General features: G+C 29.2%; 1 protein-coding gene across 1 annotated transcript; it reads right to left on the bottom strand.

Moving 5' to 3' along the window:
- Positions 1-1,330: 1,330 nt before the first annotated feature.
- Positions 1,331-22,082, bottom strand: LOC136982823 (probable G-protein coupled receptor CG31760). Its single transcript, XM_067279348.1, has 12 exons — positions 21,879-22,082; positions 20,595-20,979; positions 14,168-14,297; positions 13,956-14,098; positions 12,020-12,121; positions 11,781-11,934; positions 2,957-3,066; positions 2,676-2,890; positions 2,462-2,600; positions 1,833-1,938; positions 1,620-1,763; positions 1,331-1,554 (listed from the first exon to the last, which is right to left on the bottom strand). Exons 1-12 carry the CDS (start codon positions 22,006-22,008, stop codon positions 1,336-1,338), a joined length of 1,977 nt encoding a protein of 658 aa, XP_067135449.1. The 5' UTR covers positions 22,009-22,082; the 3' UTR covers positions 1,331-1,335.
- Positions 22,083-23,661: the final 1,579 nt, after the last annotated feature.

Genomic DNA, 23,661 nt, shown 5'->3' with positions numbered 1-23,661 from the left:
AAATAATTAATGTGTTATGGATAAGATAGTGCTGTACTTTTGTGCCTATAATTGTTTTTAAAAGACAATTCGAAAGAATGTAGGTTGTATTCCAATTGAAAATTGCAATTACAAACTCATTTATGGAACAGCTATTGTGCCGTGGACAAAGGATATACAGTGGAGATGAGTCTTATTTTCATTCTAGAAATTCTCTGCATGGATGCATCACTGTGGATTATACACACGAAAACTTGTTAGTATAATTTTATTTAAAAAATATTAAATCTTTATTAATAATTTTTTTTTTATTAAGATGACAAAAATTTTCTGTAATTATGAACCAGAATGAAAGAACTCACTGAGTAAAATTAAAAATTTATTATCCTTTTGTATTAGTTTTTACTATTTTACATTAAAATAATTTTTAACTTATAAATAAGTAAAATAACATAAATGAAAGTTTTATTCTCTTATTTTATATTTTAACAAAAGATTTCAACAGCATCAAAATTATGTAGAATCAACTTTCAACTTCTGGCAATATATTTATAAAACAACAATTCAGATATGACAGATGGAACTGCAGTAATTTATGCTGACTTTTATAAATATATTTGAATTTATGTACATCTACACATCATGATTCTTATGATGATGATGATGATGAAATAAATTCAATTTCTTTTAACAGTATTAATAATAATCTAAAACAGAAAAATCGATGTGATGTAACTCCTATACAATTTATATACAAAAGCTTCTGAAATAGAATGCATTTCCATACACTTCTTATATTTTTCCCACTCAATGATATTAAGATCTCAGAATATTTGAAAAAATTTTTGTCAGATTGCTTAGCTGAAAAGTTTGCATATGGACCATGGCATGCTGCAGTTCAAGGTACTCTGTGTTACACCTCCAAGAATTTTGGATTTATGTAGAAAATGATTCACAAATTAATCGCTAAAAATTAATCACAAATATAATAACTGACAGACATTTTCCCAATAAATTATTTATAATACATTCTATGCATACTGATATACATTAATACAACATTGTTATGGTCCCATTATTTGATTTCTTGCTTTTATGAACTGGGACAAGTAAATGGTAAATACATTAATCAATTCACACAGGCAAAATGAGGAGCAAAGGATGTCATTGGAAGCACGAAGATTTTGTAGACTTGAAAAAAAGTGAACTTTGGAATTCTACCTATATTTTCACACACCAAAATAAATCAGTTTTCTGGCAATCATAATACAAATAATCGTTGATTGCCTGTCAGCAAAATTTGAAGCTCGGTTGTATAAAGCAGTTTTTTTTTTTTTTTAAATTTTTAATATATAACTAGACCCTTTCACTTACTAGTTCTGCAGCTGGAGATATATGACATCCTGGAGAATCTGTACTATCAAATTTCATGTACATAGACTTAATAATGGGACTTTGTGTTGTACTAGTCTGACTAAAAAAGTTCCCATGTTTTGGTTTAAGATGACGGTTGTTTATTTCCATATGAACAATCTTCATGAACTCTATCTGACCTGCTAGTTTTTGTATCTCTTCCTGTAAATTAATAAAATTTATTTCAATTTTACATAATTATCTTTAAAGTGATTAATTTAACATACCTTTAATTCTTCATTTTCTTGATAAAGATCAGTTGTTTCCTCATGAACTAGACCAACTCCATTTAATGAAAAGGAAGCTGTTACTCCTCTTGCTCTAGCTCTATTATCCCAAGTATCACCTTCCCCTCTAATTACTCGATAGAACTATTTTTTAAAGATTTATGATATAAATGTATTTAATAAAGAAAACTGCTAAAAAAATTTTCTTTTTACCTTTGGTCCAAAAATAAGGATAACTGTGACTGTAGTGCTCAGCTGAGTGCGAATAAATCCAAATAAATATTTGATGTCTGGACCAGCTGTTGGCAAAATGACAATGCTACAATAAAAGAGATTATTTTTTTACTTTTATTGTGGTAATAAATAATCTCTTCAGTACAGTTAAAAAAGCTAGATGTGAATTATGATAAATTCAGATTTGAAAACTTGATTTAGCTGTTGGCAGCCAAATAAGTATTATTTTTTCTCCAGTTACTGCTTTAGCTTGGAATTCTTCCAAATATAATTGATTTTGTCAAGAAGTGAAGTATGAATCAAGCATTTCTGAACTTGAAATGTTCTTAAATATTATATTATAGAATTTAACTTTGTTTCTATTCCGCTTTTGAAATATCAATATGTAACCGGTTCAAACACCATTATTCTTTAGGAATTATCACATCCATAGATTCCAAAAGTACTAGCCTATTATTCAATAGGTAAAATAAAGTTGACGGGCTAGTATTTTTTGGAATCTGTGGATGTGATAATTCCTAAAGAATAATGATGTTAGAACTGGTTACATATTGTTATTATAAAAAATTCATTTAAGAACTTTAATTATATGCTAATTTTTGACTTACTGAATCATCACCATGATAATATTGGCAATTGTGATGTTGTAGATGGCCCAACTGATGTGTTTGGCTTCATTGAAGAAAGACTCAGCATTGCGGACATTGTAACAGACACGTATACCCCACAACAGAAATAAAAATTCACCTGAAAGCCAAATGATCATTAAAAATGCTGACAATTTTTGTTTAGTTAATTTAAATGTTTCTATTAGAAACTAACCTATGGCTATGCTATGATCCCACCAGTTAAAATCACATTGTCGAAATTTCAAATTATCCCAATCTGATATATATATTCCTTCAGGTGGAGATGAGATTGTCCATGTACCTAAATAAATAGCCATCACTAATAAGATGGGAAATAACCATTGCAGAAGTTGCTTATCTGTTAGCTTTAACTTGTGAGCTGATTTTACTCGATAAGTGAGTGAGACTCTGTAAGAAGAAATTAATCATAATTTTAGATTTTATTAGTTTTTATTTACATTTAAGATAACTTACCTCCAAGTTTTAAGTAGAAGTGCACTATAAGTGATACAGAAACCCATATGTCTAGTCCATTTTGTAGCCACACAGCTGTAAACTTCCAGAACAGGAAATATAGCAGCCATCTAAAACATTGAAATTGAATTAGATGTTCATAACAGATATACATGAAATTGACATATTATGAATAAATGAATAACTAAATGCATAAAAGACTATGCAAATACAGTTTGAACAGAACGCTTTGCAAGCAAGAAGAGCTGAGAAAACAACAGAATTCCCCGTCTTCATCCATTGCTAAATAAAGTCATTGATCATTCTTGTTTTCGTTGTGAAGAGAATACCTGACAAAGTACTCATCTTCATCCTCACCAATATTCTAATCAGAGAGAAGTTTCTGAACTGCAACCTGCACAATAATTATTTATTTATGAAGGCACTGGCTCCCACATATCTATTTTCTCTTTTGGTCCATGATATATGAATTTGTGACTATACAAAGAGTATTATTTGGAACTTTGTTTAAAAATTATAACGGACTAGTAAATGAGCCAAGCATTGCTTGGGCAAACAATTTGGATGATTTGGTAAATATTGTATGTTTGGAAATTAAGTTATTACTATCAATGGTAATCTTCAACAATCGTAGTAATTGTTTTATAACACATACCCCTTATTGCTGAGAATCACTTTACTGCTTTAAACGAACATTTTAAACCTGATCAATTTTCTGGAGCATTTACAATCATTCTATAATCGAACCAATATGCAATAACAGATTTGAATTTAAAACGGTTCAAACATTTGGTTAAAAAATCATAATATATAAAAATATTTATAACAATGTCTGAAATGTTATCAATTTAATACACCTAAGTACTCAATAAATACAAAACTTAATGAAGACTAAACGTAAACAAAAAAATCACAAACTAATCAAATAATTTAAAAAGCCAATGGGATCGGTAAAATTTTCAATTCTAAAAAACTTTAAGTTAAAAACCAAGTAGAAAACTACTCTTTAAAATCCGACTTCGAGTGAGTTAAAAAACAAATAAACAGAAACGAAAAGATGCTATACTTTTTTCATAATTTTATTGGTTCTATTCCCCAAATGCATTTCGCCAAGCCTCACTCACTGATGAGGCTTGGCGAAATGCATTTGGGGAATAGAACCAATAAAATTATGAAAAAAGTATAGCATCTTTTCGTTTCTGTTTATTTGTTTTTTAACTCACTCGAAGTCGGATTTTAAAGAGTAGTTTTCTACTTGGTTTTTAACTTAAAGTTTTTTAGAATTAAAAAAAATCACATCTAAAATAGTACAGTAGAAGCCGTTTTTTGGGTTAAGCCTTAATCCTTTCCCTCTCCCCCACAAGGGAATTTCCAAAAATCCCGTTTTAGTGTGCATTCTCATGGCGTACCCTGTGTACCAAATTTCACCTCTTTAGATTCGGCAGTTTGCTCTAGGTGATGATAAATCAATCAGTCAGTCAGTCAGGACATGTAATTTTATATATATATATATATATATATATATATATATAGATAAATTAAATATTCTTTGTTAAATGAAAAGAAAGTTGATCATTTTTTTTCCATTCTTGACAGTCATGCTGTTATCAATATAAAAAGGTAAAATTCATTTGTGAAGATTAAATTTATCACTTTTCCCAAAAAAACTGACTGATATTAATAAAATAAGCAAAATCACCTTTGAAAATTTTTAAATGGTGTATCTGATTTGTATTTTTGAATATATTTTTGTATTTAAATTACATTTTGAAATGTAAAAGCAAATATATATATATATATATATATATATATAAATGGAGACATTAAACTTTTTATATTCATTTTATATTTATACACTTTTAAGTTTTCTTTTTAAATTTCTCAATAAATAAGATTATTCAATGTACAGTACACAATCTGTATTGAATAAAAAAGAAAAAACCCTTAGTGATTGAATGTTAGTAGCTATCATTGCTTGTTAGCCATTGATAGCTATTGACATTCAGTCACTAAGAAGTTCTAGATTATCATCAATTTAATATTTAAATAAAAAAGTAATGTTAAATTGTTAAAAATATCTCATCTTTTCTCCAATGTTTAATAATAATGTAATCTTTTAAAGTAATAATTTATGAAATTCAGTTTGTGTCAGTAACAGTGAATAAAAATGCATACAACAGATAGTAAACAGTATTTGGCATCCCAAACAATATCCAAAGACATCCATTTAAGATTATCACTTAAATGGTTGCCATTTCTTTATAAGTTGTACACATAAGGAATTTGAGTTGCTATGACAACAGAGTACATAAGGCAGCAGTAAAGCACAAAATTTGTTGTAACACATTAATATCCATCAATTAATTTATTCTTGCATTTATCCATTTGGTTTAATTCTTTTTTATTTTGACATTGGTGGCTGCATTTAATTTAATTCCATTTGTTCAGTTATTTTATATCACTTTTGTAAATGTTTTATTAACGTAATCTAATGTTTTATTAATTTATTAATGTAATCTGTAAACATATTAATTGACCTTCATCAGGATGGAACAGTTGTGTGTGTAGTTAATGTATGCATATATTTGTATGTTATCAGTATGTACAGTATGCTATTTATCTATTTTCGGACTTGTGTAATAGGCATTGAAAAATTATTCTTTTTTACTGTTGAAAGTAGTATTTATCTCTTTTTTTATTATGTTTATTTTATATAACCGAAGCTTGCTTCTTTTTTATTGATTCAAACTTGTGAATCCTTAGATATAGTAATAAATCATTTTTAAGATGTGTTTAAATAAAATAATAATAAAACAATGAGGTAAGATAAATATTTTGGCAAGATAGGAACCAGTTCCATGTTTAGCTCATTTTATATGCAATCAAGCTCACATATAATGAGATCAGTTATTGTGAATTATTGGTTAATACAAATTTTTGTCTGTCTCCCTTGAATCTTCAATACTAAGCCCAGACTAAAATGTTTGGATATTACAAAGTTGTACATTGGATATAATGAATATTTGTACTCGTTGATACATGGCTCTGCCAAAAATTGATTACATGACAAGGGAAAGCCAATCTTATTGCTTAAAACTGAATGTCACACAAATTCTTTGAGAAAGAAATAAACTTAATAACTAAAAGTTCATTTTTGTTTTTCTGGCAATTTTGTTTGATTTCTTCCTGCTTTACATGTTTAAGCCTATGACTAATGCTAGGTGACCAAATCAAAGCATTTTATTACCCCTGTGGCACCTGTCGGTAATGTGCCGATTCAGACCGATAGAGGGTGCAGAAAAGAGGAAAAAGTGAACTTTGAACTGGTCACTCACTTCCTGACCAGCAACTACCAAAAGCGGACGTTTTGAATAGGCGATCAACATGAACAACCTCCAACCTCGGTCGACGTCAAGCTGTAATTATACTGTATTGCACATTACTGAATATACCCATAAATAAAAGAAAGGGTATTGATATTCCGACTGGATTTTCTTTATCCACATCGAACGACTCTTATTGGTGACTAGTACACCAAACCCCTTTTTGCTTTCATTAAGGAGCTGCAGTAGACAGTCAGGTTATCAAGTTGATTATTTTGAGTTTTCTCCCTTAGACTTGCATAAAAGCTAATAGAAATTGCTATTTAGAAATCTTAATTCCATTTGAGGGTGGATTTTTTCTCTCCTGTTATCAAATTGACCATTCCTTTGTTCTTCTAGACTTCAAAACAATTAGGACCATATCCTGTTTCTATGATCTAGGCTCATGATTGTCAGATCCTGACAGCTGTATTGACCAATTTCAATCCATAAATCAAAGAAAGTGTAAGGACCCAGACGAGGTCTGAAATAGCAAAAATGCAGAATGCTGTCATGGAAAAAAAACAATAAATTATGTAAGAGAGAGAGAGAAAAAAAAAACTCTTAATCAAAACAACGTAACGTAAAATGTAAACAACGAGTCTCGGGATGACATCAACGCGTGTTAAACGACCTGTTAATGTTTAATCCAAAGGTAGAACTTTGACACACGCACTCATAAAGAGATATAAGGTTGACACAAGTATTCAAAGAAAAAATTGAACTTAGGAAAACAATTTCAGAAAAAGGGAAAAATTGGAGAGATAGAAAAATATCGCGTGATCGTTAGAATTCCAGAATGACATCAATTGCAAACAACGGATTAAGTTATGAGTGCAGGTGTTGTGGTTCTATCAACAATCTTGGAGCATAGTCGACAAAGGGTGTCAAATAGACACCTCGAATCGGACCTTTCCCGTGACCCGACATGGTCTCGTTTTGCGCTTGGAAACAAAGGGGAGGCCAATCAGGAAGCGAGGAAAAGGACGAGGGACCAATCTGCAAGGTAGACAGGACACGGAAAAACGTATAAAAACTGGGACTTCAAGGTCAAAGGAAGAGAGTTTTTCGGAATGACCGACGTGCCTCTTGAGGATTAAACCAGTGTGTGCTGTGTCGTCCCTCGGAACTTTAAGTGTGCCACCATCCGTCAACATCGCTGTACGGCCCTTCTCGTCCGCCCGGGACTGGATATAGTGACCTGCCGAACTCTTACGTTCTGAAGATCGCCGAGATTTGGATCAACCTAACCGATGTAAGCATGTATTCGACCAAATAAACGGTTTTCCGCATATAAACACTTGTCATCATTTGCCTCCTTCGCAATCGCCCACATACACTGGTTCCCTTAAGCTCATCCTGACGCGGGATATTTAAGCCCAGTCTACACCAGTCCAAATCTTACACTGGTGTCAGTGACGCGGGATTAATTGTATCCCCCCTTAAAGTCGGCAAATCTTACAAAAGTAAATGTGATTATTCTGCTCAAAATTTAATTTATTCTGATTTTGTTTTATTGAGAGGAGAGTGCAAACTCATTGCAGTATGTTTTGACCACAATGTCTGAGTGTGGACAAAACTATGTCATGGAGATGAAGATAGACAGCATAAAGTTAGTTGATGGGACACAGCTGAAAAGCTGTGAAGAAATTTAGCATTCTGGTGAATTATTTGTCAAGATGTTAATCTTCTTTAAAGGTAATTAAGAATACTGATAATGAACCAAACCAAAATTTATCTTCATCACTTCAGCAATATTAATGGATAATTTTATTATTTGATTTTATATTTAATTACTGTTAATTTTTAATTTTTCTGTGCTGAAAAACAGGTCAGTGCTCTTGGAAAAATTCAACAGCAATGCTGTGCCAGCAAGATGGAAGTTTCATAGTGCAGCTCATAAAGATGTTGAAGATGATTTGTTCAAGTAGTTTGAAGTAGTATGAAACAAAAGTGTTTTTTCATTAGTGGATTGATTTTGAAGGAGAAAGCTAAAGACTTTGTTAAACTTTTAGGAAAGCCTAATTTTGAGCCTGGAAATGGAGGGCTTTATCATTTCAAAGATTAGCATGGAATTAATTCCAAAAGTATCTGTGTAAAAAGTGCTGAAGTTGCAGACTGCATTGTGATGAAATGGCTGCAATTGAAAAAGGACATGATTGATCAGTATAGTCCATTTGATGCATACAGCACTGATAAAACAGGTTTTCATCACCAAGTTTTACTAGATAAAACACTTCTCTACGAAAGGGCAAAAACTTCTCTAGTGGAAAGAAATCTAAAGCCAGGGTTGACAGTATTGGTGACTACCAAAATGGATGACTCTAACAAACAAAAGCTTTTGGTGATTAGAAAGTCAAAAAATACAAGATGTTTTAAAAGTTACAAAAGTTTGCCCATTTCATATTGTGTTAATAAGAAAGTATGGATGACTTCAGAATTGTCTGAAGGATAGTTCACAGAATTTGATAATGAAATGACAGAAGGGGAGCAATTATCCTTCTGGTTGAGGATAATTGCACATCTCATTCAACAAATGTTAATTTAAAGTAAATTAAAATCTGTCATTTACCTCCAAATGATACTTCAAAGTTATACCAAAAACTCATAAATTTATTGAGGAAGCTGTACAGAAAATGAGTCTTGCATCATATCTTGCTAAGTTTGGAAGTGAATCAGACAACAATAGATTTTGGAACTGCATGTGAGATGCTAATTGATGCCTGGTACAAGGTCACACTGGAAATTATTAGACGTCATTAGAGTCAATCTGGATTTTGTAGGGTAGTGACAGAAATAGAAGATGATCTTTGGATTCACCTATAGCAAAATGGACTTGTGCCCAAAAATGTTGTTTGAAGACTACTTTTCTGCTGATTACAATGTAATGACAAAATGTGACGTGACTGATAAAGACAATATTGCTTCTATTATGAATACATGGAGTGACAAATCAGAAATGAAAGACACAGAGGAACCCACAAAGGTATCATTAAAAGTTGCTTTCTTTTTTTTTCAACATAATGCAGATGTCAATAATGAATATTTGTATGAAATGAAGAAGAAATTATGATAAGTTCATGTGTTCTTCAGGCCAAAGTTCAAAGAGAAATAACACTTTTTTAAGCAAGTGCCTCAACAGTGTCTTTTCCTTCCAACATCATACACAGACAATCATGTACATGATGCTGGTGTGCCTTACATCTTTTTCTGTCCCTCTTTGCCACGTGGTGGATTCGACTCGGTGGAGATGAGTTGTGTAAATCTGGATGTGTAACCTAGGGTGGGAGATTTATTGGAGGGTATGTTTTGGGGAGAAGTTAGAACGGAAGTAGAAAGAGAAGGAAAAATCAGTAGGGAAGAGTGTGGTGTGTGAAAATGCATGAAAAAAATAGTCAATGCCGGAAAGTAAAGACTGTTCAACCAGGTCAGCGGGAAGATTTTGTTTTTGAACTGTTTCCTGTCCGATAAGAAGTAAAAGAAGAGGTACACTTTAAACTTATTGTCGGTATGTTTTATGTCTGCGTGTTACAGGAATTCTGTAGCATATTATTGTCGGGAGGATTGTGTGTTAAAGCTATTCGGTAGTTTGGGTTGTCAGCTCCATAGTTCCTATGTGTTTCCCTGGATGTATTGTACGTTCCAAGGAAAATTAAAGGGTTATCTTGTTAATTTGGATAGTTATCTGTCTAGTCCCTACTGAGATAAATGGATTTCCCCTTCTAAGCGTCTGCTCTATCAAGCACATTTGTTATCAATTTCTCCCATCGAAGAAGTCACTAAAGTTCTCCATGTCAACTCATTCGTACTTTATATAATCTCATACTGGAAGAAAGAGGCACTGTTTTCTTGTATTTTAAGTAATATTCTTATTTGCACATTTTTTTTAATTTTGTTTTAAATTAATCTTTTAAACACAGAACTGAATGTTTTCTACATTTTAGTTAAGTGAAAAATAGTATATGCATTTGGAAATTGAGAATAAATGCCATACAATTTATTATGAAGTATTGCTATAATGAAGTTTTATTCAATCTTCTTGAAATTTGTTATATTGTGACAATTACTTGTCATTTCTGTTTATAAAATTAAATTGTCAATTATGAAGCTTTTGTTTATAAACTTCTAGAATGTTCCATCACTCATTATTGTTTGGAGGGACAACAGTGGCGTAGCATAGTGGGGCGGCAGGGGCGGCTCGCCCCGGGCGGCACTTTTAGGGGGCGGCATTTTTTCACAATAAATAATAATATCTTGTAAAAATTTGAACCATTTCATATTTTTGTCGCACCTACAATTCGGACAGATTGAAATCAGTACAGAATTTTTCATTACTTATTCTGTGACGAAACTGGGGAATCCCCTTTCTTTAAATGAATGTATAATAATGACATCTTGCTCATTGTAGCGACTGACAACACTGTCTGTACTGACTTGTAGGGATTTCCCATATTTTATTTAAGGGGAGGGGGCGAAATTTTCTTCCGCCCCGGGCGGCTGACACCCACGCTACACCACTGAGGGACAATAAACTCAGCGGGGGAGCAGCAGAGAGTATATATTGACTCATGGTTGAAAAAGCGACTCCCTTTTATTTTTGGTACCATTATGGGAAGAACATGAAGGCGACCAGCGACAACAGGACTGTACAAAGGAAGAGTTACGAAAGTCAACAGACTCTGTGCCAATCAACAAGATGCTTGGGAGAAGACAGTGATTATGCGACACAAAAATTTGTGGAATTTCTCACATACTAGTGCTTCCTCTCTCCTGTATTTTCAATTGTCTAGGATTATCATGTTAGAAAATTAGTGGATTAGACTACATGTAATTGCTGCAAAAAAGACAAAATGTCTGAGTGTAACAGGAACTAAAGTGTTATGATATTTAAATACTCTGTGAATATTGTGTATATCAGATTTGATGTTGAGAAAATAAAAAACTTACAATATATTGGCCAGACTCTAGTTAAAGTTCCTTATTATTCATATTGTAGACAATACAGTTAAAAATGTAAATATCGGTAATTTATTTTGTGCTGTAACTTGTTAATAATTTTTCTAATATAAAAAATTTTATTAGACGAAATTATTTTGAAAAATTTATATTATGATTTCATTGCATTAGTAAAATAATGAAAATGAAATACACATCAACAAAGTTTAAAGAAATTTTGTCAATAAAGTTATCTTCGGGTAGTTGAAATAAATAAGCTTAATAGAACAATCAATTGATAATTAATGCAGTTCTACACTTATAAATATTGAAAAATATAGCAAAATACAAATGTTATTGAAATAATAAATACAGAAAAATCTGTAGGAATAATGGAATGAATCTTTCTATAAATAAAATGAAAGAAATAACTTAAAAATTGCTTTTGATTGTTATAAAAATATCTGAAAGAGAATGCTAAATAGTAGATTTTTGGTTTTTATTATTATAAATATGGAAACACTTACTTCACTGTACATTATAGCACAACCTAGAAGAGTTATGCAAAGAAATATGGGGCTGGCTACTTTAATTACTTTGAGTTTTCTGTAACGGTAAACATATCCAGCTAAAACAATAGTCAAAATGATGCAGATCACAGATATGGTCAATAGTGATATCCTATAAAAACATTATTTATGAATATTTTTTTATAAAAAATTAATTAAATTTAATTAAAATAGCAAGTTTTAAAAATTATATTTACCGGAAGGCCCAGTTGTAATGAGATAAGCAAGGGGAATCATCAACACATACATTACATCCGGCTTGGCATGACTTGCATACATACAGCATCTCATAAGAAGGACTGAAATTAAGACAGACTTTAAATTTTATTAGAAATATTATGATATACGTTCATATTAAATACAGAAACAGCAAGTCCTCGATGTTGTTTCATTATGATGATCATGGGCATAGCCAGGAAGGGGCATGGGTGGGCATGGCCCCTCCAGTTAACCTGGTGCCCTCCCCAGAAAGTTACAGCCTCTACTAGGCCCCCATAACAAAACCCTGGCTACGCCAATGATGATGATACAATTGAACAATACAAGTGTATTTGTAATCATTTACAATTATTATTGTTGAATTTTCTTTATAAACAATAAATTGGTTTTTTGAGATGGAAAATAAATGCTGGAGGTTGCAATCATGATTCAATTAAAATAATATTAACCAAATTATATCTTGTTTATATCATTTAGCCTATGGTAAAACTAGTTTTATTATTTGTCATTTCACTTAGTATTGTCAATAAGTTCTCAGAAAGTGAAGTTAAGTGAGGACCTGCTGGTAAATAATAATGTGTGGTATTTGGTTAATAAGAGATCCAAAATATTAAATGTAAGATCTACAGTTTTAAAAAGTATACTAACGTAAATGCAAGCTGAAAACTATATTAAATTTTTCAGTTACTGGATAAGTAAATTAAAAATAAGTTTAAAATAATAAAAAATTTGAAAATTATTATTTTTCTATTTGTGACTTTAGTTTGTGTGGATAACCCTCACCACCATATACCCTACAGAAAATTAAGTCGTCATTAGTAGAAAGCAAAAATATTCTATTTTTTGCTTTTTACTAATGATAATGAGTTTTTAGATGAAGATAGGTGAGACAATGTATATTGTTCATCTAACAAATTAAGTGAAAGGAAACAAAATGGAAATGCATACACCACTAGAGGAAATAAAAAATCATTTTAACAAAGAACAAATTTTCTTGAAGTATTTCAATACATATTGAAGTTTGACTGTGTTTATCAATAAAAAGTTTAAATGTTGATAGTTTTTCAATAATAATTGTTGGAATTGTGAGAAAATCAAGTCAACTTGAAGCATCCTTAGTAATAATGACAGTTCAAATAAATTTTAATTATACTAGTTTTTAAATGTATTAAATGTATTTTTATTGTCTGGAATTTAACTGTGACAATTCTATATTGCTGTCTCTTCAATTCTCTATAAAGGTTAATTTGTTCCCCAAAATTAATCTCTTCTTCAAAGTTGAAATATACAGTATAAAATAAATGCACTGTCTGGTACTTTGGGAGAAAAGTTAAGTGTACTAAAGATCTAAAAAAAGTCTTTAAAAATAAATAAAATAATTAATTTAAATAATAATAAATTAATAGATTAAATTAATTTGATATATAAACTAAATTGACTGGTCAAACTGTTTTAGGATAAAATTACCATAGCTAGCTAAAAGAAGCAACCAGTGCTTTCTGGAAACTTAAAACTAGATAAAAATAGAACCTAGTAGTAAAATTTTCAAAAAAAATATATAAAAATGTAGACCAATAAAGGTAGCAAAAATTATGGGAAAATAAAATGAAGAGACAAAAGAAAGTTTGAAAAAGAGATCTCAGATTAGTATTTACCAGATAAAAATTAGAAATGTTTCATTTATTATTATTTTTTTTCAGTTTAAAAAGTTTTTCATAAAAATGATGCTAGATTTTTTCCACACACCCAAAATTTTTATTGAGCTGACCTTGTGAACATAATTTATGGTTAAGTAGGGATCAACATAATTCTTATAATTGCTTACAGGAGAGGAGAAGGATCTAAAATGACTTATATAATACTTGAATGTTCCTTTAAGTCATTATTTCTGTTGCCCTTAATCATTATAATTACCTATTGACCATAATTTTCTGTTTCCAGGAATATTCCACTAGGGTACCATTGAAGATAGGACTGGCCATTGGAGAATAATAACTATTCCTACATTGGCATTTATATGACCCTCGAGTCCAGCCATAACCCGGAGTAAATATACACTAAAAGGAAAATAATTATTTAAAATCAAAAGGTATATTAATATATTCTTAAAAAATTTATAAATTTACCTGACTAGTAACATTGTCACATTTGTGTGTATGCAGAAAAGCTGAGATCTGTAAGGAATTAGTAGGTGTGTCACACTGATTTATGTCTATATCTGAGACATCCACATCAGCACTGATAAGACCCACTAACCTAAAAAATTAACATATTTTGTATGAATTATCATAATTTAATTTCTATTATTTATATTTTACATCTATAAATGTTAGAATACATGCTTCTGAATATTTATCATTTACTGTTATAAACATGTCTTACTTATAGTCATATATTAATATAATGGATATAGAGTTGGACTAATGCTGGCAGACAGTAAGCTGAAAATGTTTCTAATAAAAATCAATTTTGGTTATCTTAAATAAGCAATTTGTGTTTCCTTCTATCATTGTGAATTGTCCTTTGTTTGTGAATTATAACATTGGAATAATAATTTACTATACATCTATAATATATTGTTAAGTGTCATTTAACTTAAAATGAATTTAATTTTCTCTAATAATATTTTAAAACATTAATTAATTTCAGATTGTAAATAAGAACTTTGGAGTTTATATATGAAATTTAAGTGATTTTATATATTAAAACTAATGTAAAGTATTTTAATTATAATTAATGATTCATTTTATCTTCAAAGAATTTGGAAAAATTTTATGAGAATCTTATTTCTTACTTTTCAATTAGCATGTTACAGTTATTACAATTTTACTGGGTAAATTTTTATTAAAGTATTATATTTTGATAATGAAATACTAACAACATAGAAAACTTATTTAATCTAGCAAAATTATACTGTATTTTCTCTCTTTTTTTTAATTATGAAGTTTATAGTAAAGTATTTTAATACTTTCTAACTGTTTTTAAAGAAATACAGTATTTTAGTGTAATAAAGATTAAAAAATAAATTATTATTAACAAAACAATAATATAAAATAAATTATTTTTTGTAAATTGGTTAGTTCACATTTATTATCTTGTGTTGATTTATCATCTTACAAATTTTCTTCAATTTTTAATGATAATAAATTATTAATTATGCTGGAATATATTAATATTTACGACAGTAATATATTAAATTTACTTCATTTTGTTTTTGAATCTTTTAATTACTTGTAATAAAATTGATTAATATTTGATTACAATTAAAAGTAATTACTTCAAAAATTATTTTATCAATAATTTTTAATTGAATTAAATTTCATATATGTTTATTTTTTGCATTTCTTCAAAATTTTACTAAACTAAGTCATTAATATATTCTTTTTATTTTGTTATATTTTTAATATTAATATTATTTGCATTTATTGTTTTAATTTGTATTCATTTTTTAAAATGGTTCTATATTAGGCATATCTTATCTGTATATAAAAATAAATTGTAATAATGTCTTATTATTATATAAATAATTATACTGTATGTATAATTATTATATAAAAGCATCATATTTTATAAAGTTTTTACATACTTTCAAAATAATATTATATATACAACTGTTTCTTAAAAATATACAAAGTCAAACTTCAACCAACAATTATTTATTATAACATTGTCACAATGCTGGGCTACAATTCTTAATCATATTTTTAATTTATTCAACTGAAAATAATGCTCTCCACCTCAAATTAGTAGTGGCTTGCCCCTGTAAACCATACTTTTCCTTTAACAATAGAGTCGTGCTGGTCATTAATTAACTGCTTTCAGGGAAAAATTTTGAATTGAAATAACGACTTCTAGTTTGCATTGGAAGTTCGTATATAGTTAAGGTTTACATATCTGATCTCGTCTTTCATCTCGAGATTAAGGAAAGACAGACAGACGTTTACAATTCTTTCAAATTGTAGTCCAATATCATACCAAAAAATAATGATAAAGGCATTTATCATTTTGATAAGGTATCATAATTTTTATAAATTGATTGGGATATATTTAATGTTTTGATATTTTACACCAATAAAAATTATTATATAAATTTTTAGTTTGGTAAATGGAAAGGAAAAACAAAATTATAAAATTATTTATTATTTTATCGAATAGATTTAGAACATTGTTATTACTCTTGTGATATCAGTATTGATTAAATATTCATTTAGAAACAAAAAGTTAGAATATAAATTCCAATTTGCATGCAGTTTGATTTATAAAAATATTTTATAATGCCTATAACTCAAAAAATAAATCATTTATTACAAATGACGTTAAAATTTCAATTCATTCTAGAGTTTTCGTGATTTGATTTTGTCGATACGTTTATAATATCAATAGATTTTATTTTAAATTCTGATGGGGCCCAGTATTTCGTACATTTTCGAACGAGATCGGGAAGATTACGTCTAACAAAACGGAGAAAACTCCTCTTCAATCACCGGCCGAAATAAATTGAAATAGCAATTTCCTGTATAAGTTACAATCGAATTTATTTTTTTTCAAAATAAAATGTTCTGTCTAGCCTGTAATTTCAAATTTTTTCTTTTTTTAATTTCAGAATTAAGTCAAGTCTTTAGAACTTTTTTCGTGTCTAATATCATTTAATTAGAGTGCTCTAAGCGAATTTGTTTTTAATGGCTAGTCGGTCGTAAAAAATTCCAGTTGTTTCCGCATTTCTGCAATTATTTTAGCGAAATAAATACAAGTGATCCAACATACAGTTCCAAAGAAATGTGAACAATTATAAGATAATATACGTCTGTTATTCTCAAATTTATATCTTTTTTAGTCTGCAATTGAGAAAACTATAATCAAAGATAAAGTAAATAAGAAGGAAAAGTCCTGTCTATTGTCACTTTATGCCCTTTGCACTTTTTAAAGCTTCGTCCATTTTTACATTGATTATTGGGCTGCAATTTGAAAAAACTTGTAGACCTATAAATTCCCACTATCGTCCGTAGTCTGTCCGTCTGTCTTTCCTTAATCTCGAGTACAGAGTTAGATAGATGAAAGGCGAGATCAGATATGTAAACCTGAACTATATACGAACTTCCAATGCAAACTAGAAGTCATGTTATTTCAATTCAAAAATTTTCCCCTGACAGGTGTAGATAGATGACCGGCACAGACTCTATTGTTAAAGGAAAAGTATGATTTACAGGGGCAAGCCACTACTAGTTTGAGGTGGAGATCATATACCGGTATTTTAAATTAAAGAAATAAAAAATTGTAGTCCGGCATTATGACGATGTTACAATAAACAATTGCTCGTTATATATAAAAAAATATCTGACACGTAATCTTTCGATCTATTTGTCATCATTTTAATAATAAAACAATATAAGATTTATCGTTAGTTAAAACAATATAACAAGCTTGTTAATAAAACAAGCTTTATCGTTATAAAAATTTAATATAAATATTAAAATGTATTACGTAAACTTAAAGAATGTTCCCACGGAATGCATAATAATGAACATCATACGCTGATTCATACAAAACAAGTCTATTATTGCAAGCTGTAGCACTACACCCGGCAAGAGTGTACTTAGGAGTTTCAGTTTATAGTTTTTTCTTATGTTTATCTTTCATGCTTGTGAAACAGATTGCTTTATAATCCGAATAAACGAGATTCTACTGTACCTGTACTTAAAAACATCAACTGTAAATTTTTGGAGAAAATGAATGCAAAGTATAATGTTTTTCCTACATATTTCTGGTGCAAAATATCGATTTCTTTAAAAACCAGAACTGAAAAAGTTCTATAATGAAAAGTATGAAATTTATTCGTATTTTTGTCTTTCTCGTCAGTTTAATTTATTATTTAAATGCTGAAAGAGCGAAGAGAAAAATCTTCCTCATCTATTTTGGACACGTTGAAAAATTTTGTAAGAAATTGAAGTTGTATGAGGAAAAGAGATAAACTTATTTTCTTCCATGTTATAAATTATAAGATGGAATTGGATTAGTTTGTGAGGATTATCATATAATGGGCTATCTGTTTCATTTTAATTATTATTGAACAGCTTAAACTTCAATGAGATAGTTGAGAAGAATCAGTATGTGAGAATGATGTCAGTACTTTAACTTTCTATGAACAGTTTAGAAAGAAGTCTTTATCCGATTTCTTACAATTACTTGACAATTTCAAAATGATTGGATTCACAATGCTGATTTAGTCTAGTGAAATTTATTTCATATTGTTAAGTGATTTTTGTAATTTATAAAAGGAAAAAAAACAAGCGTTAACTTAATCGTTCCGCATATATTGAAGTGAATTAGCAATCTTTGCTTCTTGCATGTTAGTATCTTAGTTACGAAATTCTTTGAACGAGTTTTTTTCACGAGTAACTTTTTTTTTTTATCTAGCGATACTTATACCGTGTAATTTCATTGCTGTGAAAATTAACTCTGAAATGAGAAGCTGAATTAATAGTTTCAAAATATCTTCAACATTAAAAGCGCATTCAGTAAATTTATTTCGTAAGAAATGAATAAATTCGTTCATAAAATTGTTATACTTTACTAATATAAATAGAATCCAAATTTTAAAGTACAACTTGAATTCGGATAGAAGTTTTATCCAATACCTCAGTATTCGCTGTAGTAAATTGTTTAGCCTTTGAGCCGTAAAAAAAATTGAACGTATCGCTTTCAAGTAAGCTATCTGCATGTAAATTTTGCGTAGATTTAAAAGCTAAAAGAAAAATAACCTTTTAAAACAATCAAAATCCAATTCCATTCAAAACAACAAACGAATAATGATTATTAGTGTTCTTGCCAGTAGAACGAACTGCTATTGACAGTTGTAAATTTGATGAAAGCATAAAACAAAACAGGTCGAATCACTTAAATACTACCTTTAATGCTATTGATTATTTGACGTCAAAAAGCTTTGTGTAGGAAAAGCATGATACAATAACCCAAAATGAAAATATTGAACTTATATTTTAGTTAATTTTATGGGTTAATGTTACCTATGGTTCCAAAATGGCGGCTCGTCTCTGATTCCAGCAAATAGAAGAAAGGAAAGTGGGGACGCACGTTCTAACCGAACCTAACCTATTCTAATAATTTTGTTGGGTAATTTATTAGAATAGGTTAGGTTAGGTTAGGTTAGGTTAGGTTAGAACGTGCGTCCCCACTTTCCTTTCTTCTATTTGCTGGAATCAGGAACGAGCCGCCATTTTGGAACCATAGATAACATTAACCATTTTATGCTATAATACATGTACTTCTTAAGAGATTGATTTCTCTAAAAGTAACAATTTAAAGCGAATAAATTATTATAAGAAAGAGTATAAACTATTTGTCTTTAATTAGATTCATGAATATAAATGTAATTAAAAGCAAATAGTTTATCGTTTCAGTTGTTTCGTTTTTATATACATTTACAAAATCTTTGGATAATTTAGTTGAGATATAAAACAGATTTGTATTTAATTTTTGCAACAGATGGCAGAACTAACGTTAATCAAAATTTAAATAATCGTGATCAAAACTTTAAAAAATTCGATCGCACTTCAGTCGTCCCTATTGCTGAATTTATGAGTTTGTTTATCGAATCAGCCAACCAAACAATACATGAAAAATTTTTACGACAGGAAAGGCATCATTAAAATAAATCTGTGCAAGCAAAATATAAATAAGCTCTTTCCAGATGTTTAATGAAAATGATTGTTAAGAAACAACAGATAAAATTTTTATACGCTACTGTGACGTAGAGAAATCATTTTTAAAGTAAATTTTACAGAAAATTTTCATTTTTTTCGCATTCAATTTGCAAATTTTTCTACTCTTTTATCTGACTGATTCTAAATTTAATTTTTCTGAATTAACGTATTTAGCATATATTAATATTGAATAGTGTCAATAGAACTTTAAAGCGTGATTAATATTTAATAATTGATAATAATGGCTTTAAAAATATAAAAATGGATAAAAACTTTATGAATGCAATATTTTATTGTCTATAATTTAAAATGAACTCTGAAATTAGCATTAGATAATATTTATAATTGCATTTTAAACCAATCTGTGGTGAATTGAAAAAGTGCTTATCATTAATTAAACCAAAAAAAAAAAAAATTGAATATATTCAGAAATAATTTCATAAATGGAGTATAATTTAAATCTAAAGTAAAGTTAATCCCTGATATACGAGTTGAAAATTAGTTTAGCTTGAAACAAAAGTTTTTTGTAACATAAGATTTAAATTTATGGTAATTGTATAGCGCATACACAAATTACTATTGTTTATTGAAAGATAATTCAATAGTTGTATAGAACAGATTGCATTGTAAGTATACAATTTCTTCAAAATATATTAAAATCGATCTGGAAATTTTGTTAAATTGTTTAAAACTTTTTTAAAAATTATAATTTTCCATTCGGTGAACTAAATTTATATGTAACACTCGCTTCGTTTTAACAGATTAATCATCGATATTTATTTAAGTAATCAATCAATTTTTAGAGTAAAATTTTCAAATATCAAATAGGCCAAACCTTTCTTCCGTTTCTGTTTTGTAACGGGTTTTTTCGAGGTTTTTATTGGCATAAACTAAAACAGTATATGATATAATCCATTTTTTGAAAGTGCAGCTGAAGTAAGGATGCGTCCACTGGCTCGTTGTATAACTACCGTTTTCTAAATCAGTATTTTGTATCTTGCCATTGCCGTCGGCTTTCTCGTTCAACCAAGGCATGTCCGTTACAGATTCGTTATACGTGGTTGACCTCTCCAGCTTCTTATCATTGCCACGAATGGGCTTCCAAACAGACGAGTATAAACCGGGAGACTGTAACGATCCATTTGCTATCCAAAGAACTCTCGTTCCAAATATTAATTCGTCCGATTGTAATACTTCTTCCCCGAATGACTTTATCATTCCTTAGAGAGAAAAAGTAATAATAAATAAAATAGTCCTGTAAGAAAAGAAAAGAAAAACTTCCATACAGCAAAACAACTATTCTATAAAGTATGCAGTACTATAAACAATCTTATTTTTAGGATTTACTTATTTTAAACTAAATTTTAGGCGAATTTAGTGTGTTGTGTGAATGTTTTGTCGGTTTTCTATCGATTGACGTTTTGTATTTGGTACTTCGATGACTCTGGAAATATTTTTCAACGTGCATTAAAAACATACGGTGAAAAACACATTGCGACAACAATTGCTTAAAAATTATTGCCATCTTTGTTATTTTGAACATAAACATACTTTTCATTTCCATTTTAGTTGGGTGTTTTTTCATTGTTAATATGGGGATGGTTTATTTTTTTCACTGGACATCGCCGTGTATCTTTTGTAAAAAGAGCATTTTATGATCTGTAAAAGGATTATGAAAAATATCCCGTTTTTTAAAGAACCTTTTCCGGCTTTATTAAAGTTAAAATATTACAGTACTAAGTACGGTTCATTTGAAAACAATTTACATTCGGAAAGCAGATCCGTTTTTCGATATTGCTTCTAATGACAATGCAGCATTGATCATTAGTAATTCGTCTCGCATATTCATTTTCTCGAATAATAGGTTAAGCCATTCGAATATCTTATATTTTGCTTCATAACTTTTATCAATATTTCAAAATGATTACTTTTACGATAAGAAAGAAAACTTTTCAAACGAGCTACTGTAGCCTACAATATAAGTAAAATGTTTAAATTGTGTTAGCTTAGACTAGAATCTATAGAATTCGATTTGATTAGTTTAAGTTATAGGAAAAGCAATACTGCAGAATAGCTACGAATAAAATTGAATTTAGAGTCTTTATTTTTAATGACTTACTCTCTTCTCTTCTTGGATAATACTCTCCCAATAGTTTAGCCCCTAAATCGACTTTTTGGCTGACGGTGCTGAATAAATGAACTGGAAAGTCGATAGAAAGAACTTGATAGGGATTCTTTTCGGAACACATTTGCAAATTGCTGGTTTTTTCGATCAAATCCAACAGATCATCTTTACTTTCTTGCTTTTCTTTATCCCAGTCGACTATCTAAAAAATACAAAGATAAATAATTTAATCCAAGTTGTTCATGTTTTAAGTACTCTCTCCAGAGAGAACCTAAAATTGCCTTCAAATAAGCCAAAGACGATAAAATGGTATAGGAAATTACTACTATGACTCGTCTCTTTTATAAAGTTCTAATTGTTTCCAGCACTTAAGAGAAATAAGATTATATTGAAAATGGTTCTCTATAAAAGGGAGCCATACAATAAAATTTATTCGAATAGAATAAATTTTATTGTATGGCTCCCCTTTTAAAATATTAAAATAATATGGGCAATAAATTATTTCGGAGACAATTCTGTTAGCGCTGTTTCTATTGTAACAGATATGTTGTTGTCTTTTCCATTCAAGATTCTGTAATATTTAATTGATGATTTGATTAATAATGTATTTTTCTTTTCTAAATAAATGAAGAAAAAAGTAAAAAATTTTGATAGCTTTTGGTTCTTTAGGAGAAGAATGCTTCTTTCTCAGTTCTTTTTAGAGATTAACACGAAGTAAAATTTTTTCTGATAATTAATCCGAGTCTTTGAAATGAAAAAAATATCTCCAGTAAGAATGTTATAGATGTTTCTATAGGATTTTTAATCTTTTTAATTAAATCTTGAATAACGTCTTGACGTATTTTAATGAAAAATGAAATTCGGATGGTTTGGAAGCTTTTAATTATGGAATTAATTGGATTAATTGATTCTGTTTATAACAGACTTTATTAAAATTTTAATTAATAAATTGTTATCAGTAAATTAAAGAGATAGAGACGTTATATTAGCCGAACGATTTTTATTTTCCGTTTCGAATTTTTTAAAGCTATTTGCTGTATTAATTTGATTGTTTTTATACAAAATTTAGTCGCGACTTACCCAATTTGAATTATAGCTTAAATAATAATAATTTATGAACTGCTTTTGTACTCGCCTGTTGCTTGTCATCATCATCTGGATCATCTCTTCCGTTACACATCTTGACGATCAACACCACCGCCAATAAAATCAGATTTCTGTCCCGCATCACGGGATGAACTGCTCAGGTTTCATCTTGATTAAATCTGAAAATGGAATCTATATCTTTATTATTCTCATGAAACTGACCTGTAGAATAAGTTAATAGAGATTAAACTATAAGCTATGTCTACTTTCAAATTAGCCCTGTATCATACACGTGTGTAATGAAGATAAATATATTTTTAATCTTTAAAATGCTGTTAAAATCTTAAAATAACGTTCAGAAAATCTCTTCGTATATAATTCAATAAGAATTTCTTCTTCTTTAAATTAGATGGGAAATTATTACAAGGCTTAATTATGTATAAATTAAGGTTTTAAATGGTTATTAACTAACATTTGTTAATTTCTAAAATTATTACAAAGATTAAATAAAATTATTGATCCTACCCATTAACTAGATTTATGAACATTTTTCCTACTTTAAATTAATTTATTCGGCTTGTTTTCTGTTCGAAATGTAATTAATAGAAACTTAATTCATTTATAAATCGTTCTTTCAGAATTAAAAATTATTTTAATAAAATTAACAGCAGTTTAATCTTAATTAATTAGC

This window comes from Centruroides vittatus, unplaced genomic scaffold (genome assembly GCF_030686945.1).
Source record: "Centruroides vittatus isolate TY-2023 unplaced genomic scaffold, ASM3068694v2 contig_864, whole genome shotgun sequence".
In the NCBI taxonomy this organism is placed as follows: domain Eukaryota; kingdom Metazoa; phylum Arthropoda; class Arachnida; order Scorpiones; family Buthidae; genus Centruroides; species Centruroides vittatus.
This window is presented reverse-complemented; position numbering and strand designations above follow the sequence as displayed.

What these genes read in the sequence shown, in the direction of transcription:
- LOC136982823 (XM_067279348.1), bottom strand. Translation starts at nt 22,008, where the DNA reads ATGTGTTCCGAAAAGAATCCCTATCAAGTTCTTTCTATCGACTTTCCA. An exon ending in TTATCCAAGAAGAGAAGAGA is followed by an intron (nt 20,980 to 21,878) that starts GTAAGTCATTAA and finishes TTTCTCTCTAAG; the next exon opens with GAATGATAAAGTCATTCGGG. An exon ending in CATTACAACTGGGCCTTCCG is followed by an intron (nt 11,935 to 12,019) that starts GTAAATATAATT and finishes ATGTTTTTATAG; the next exon opens with GATATCACTATTGACCATAT.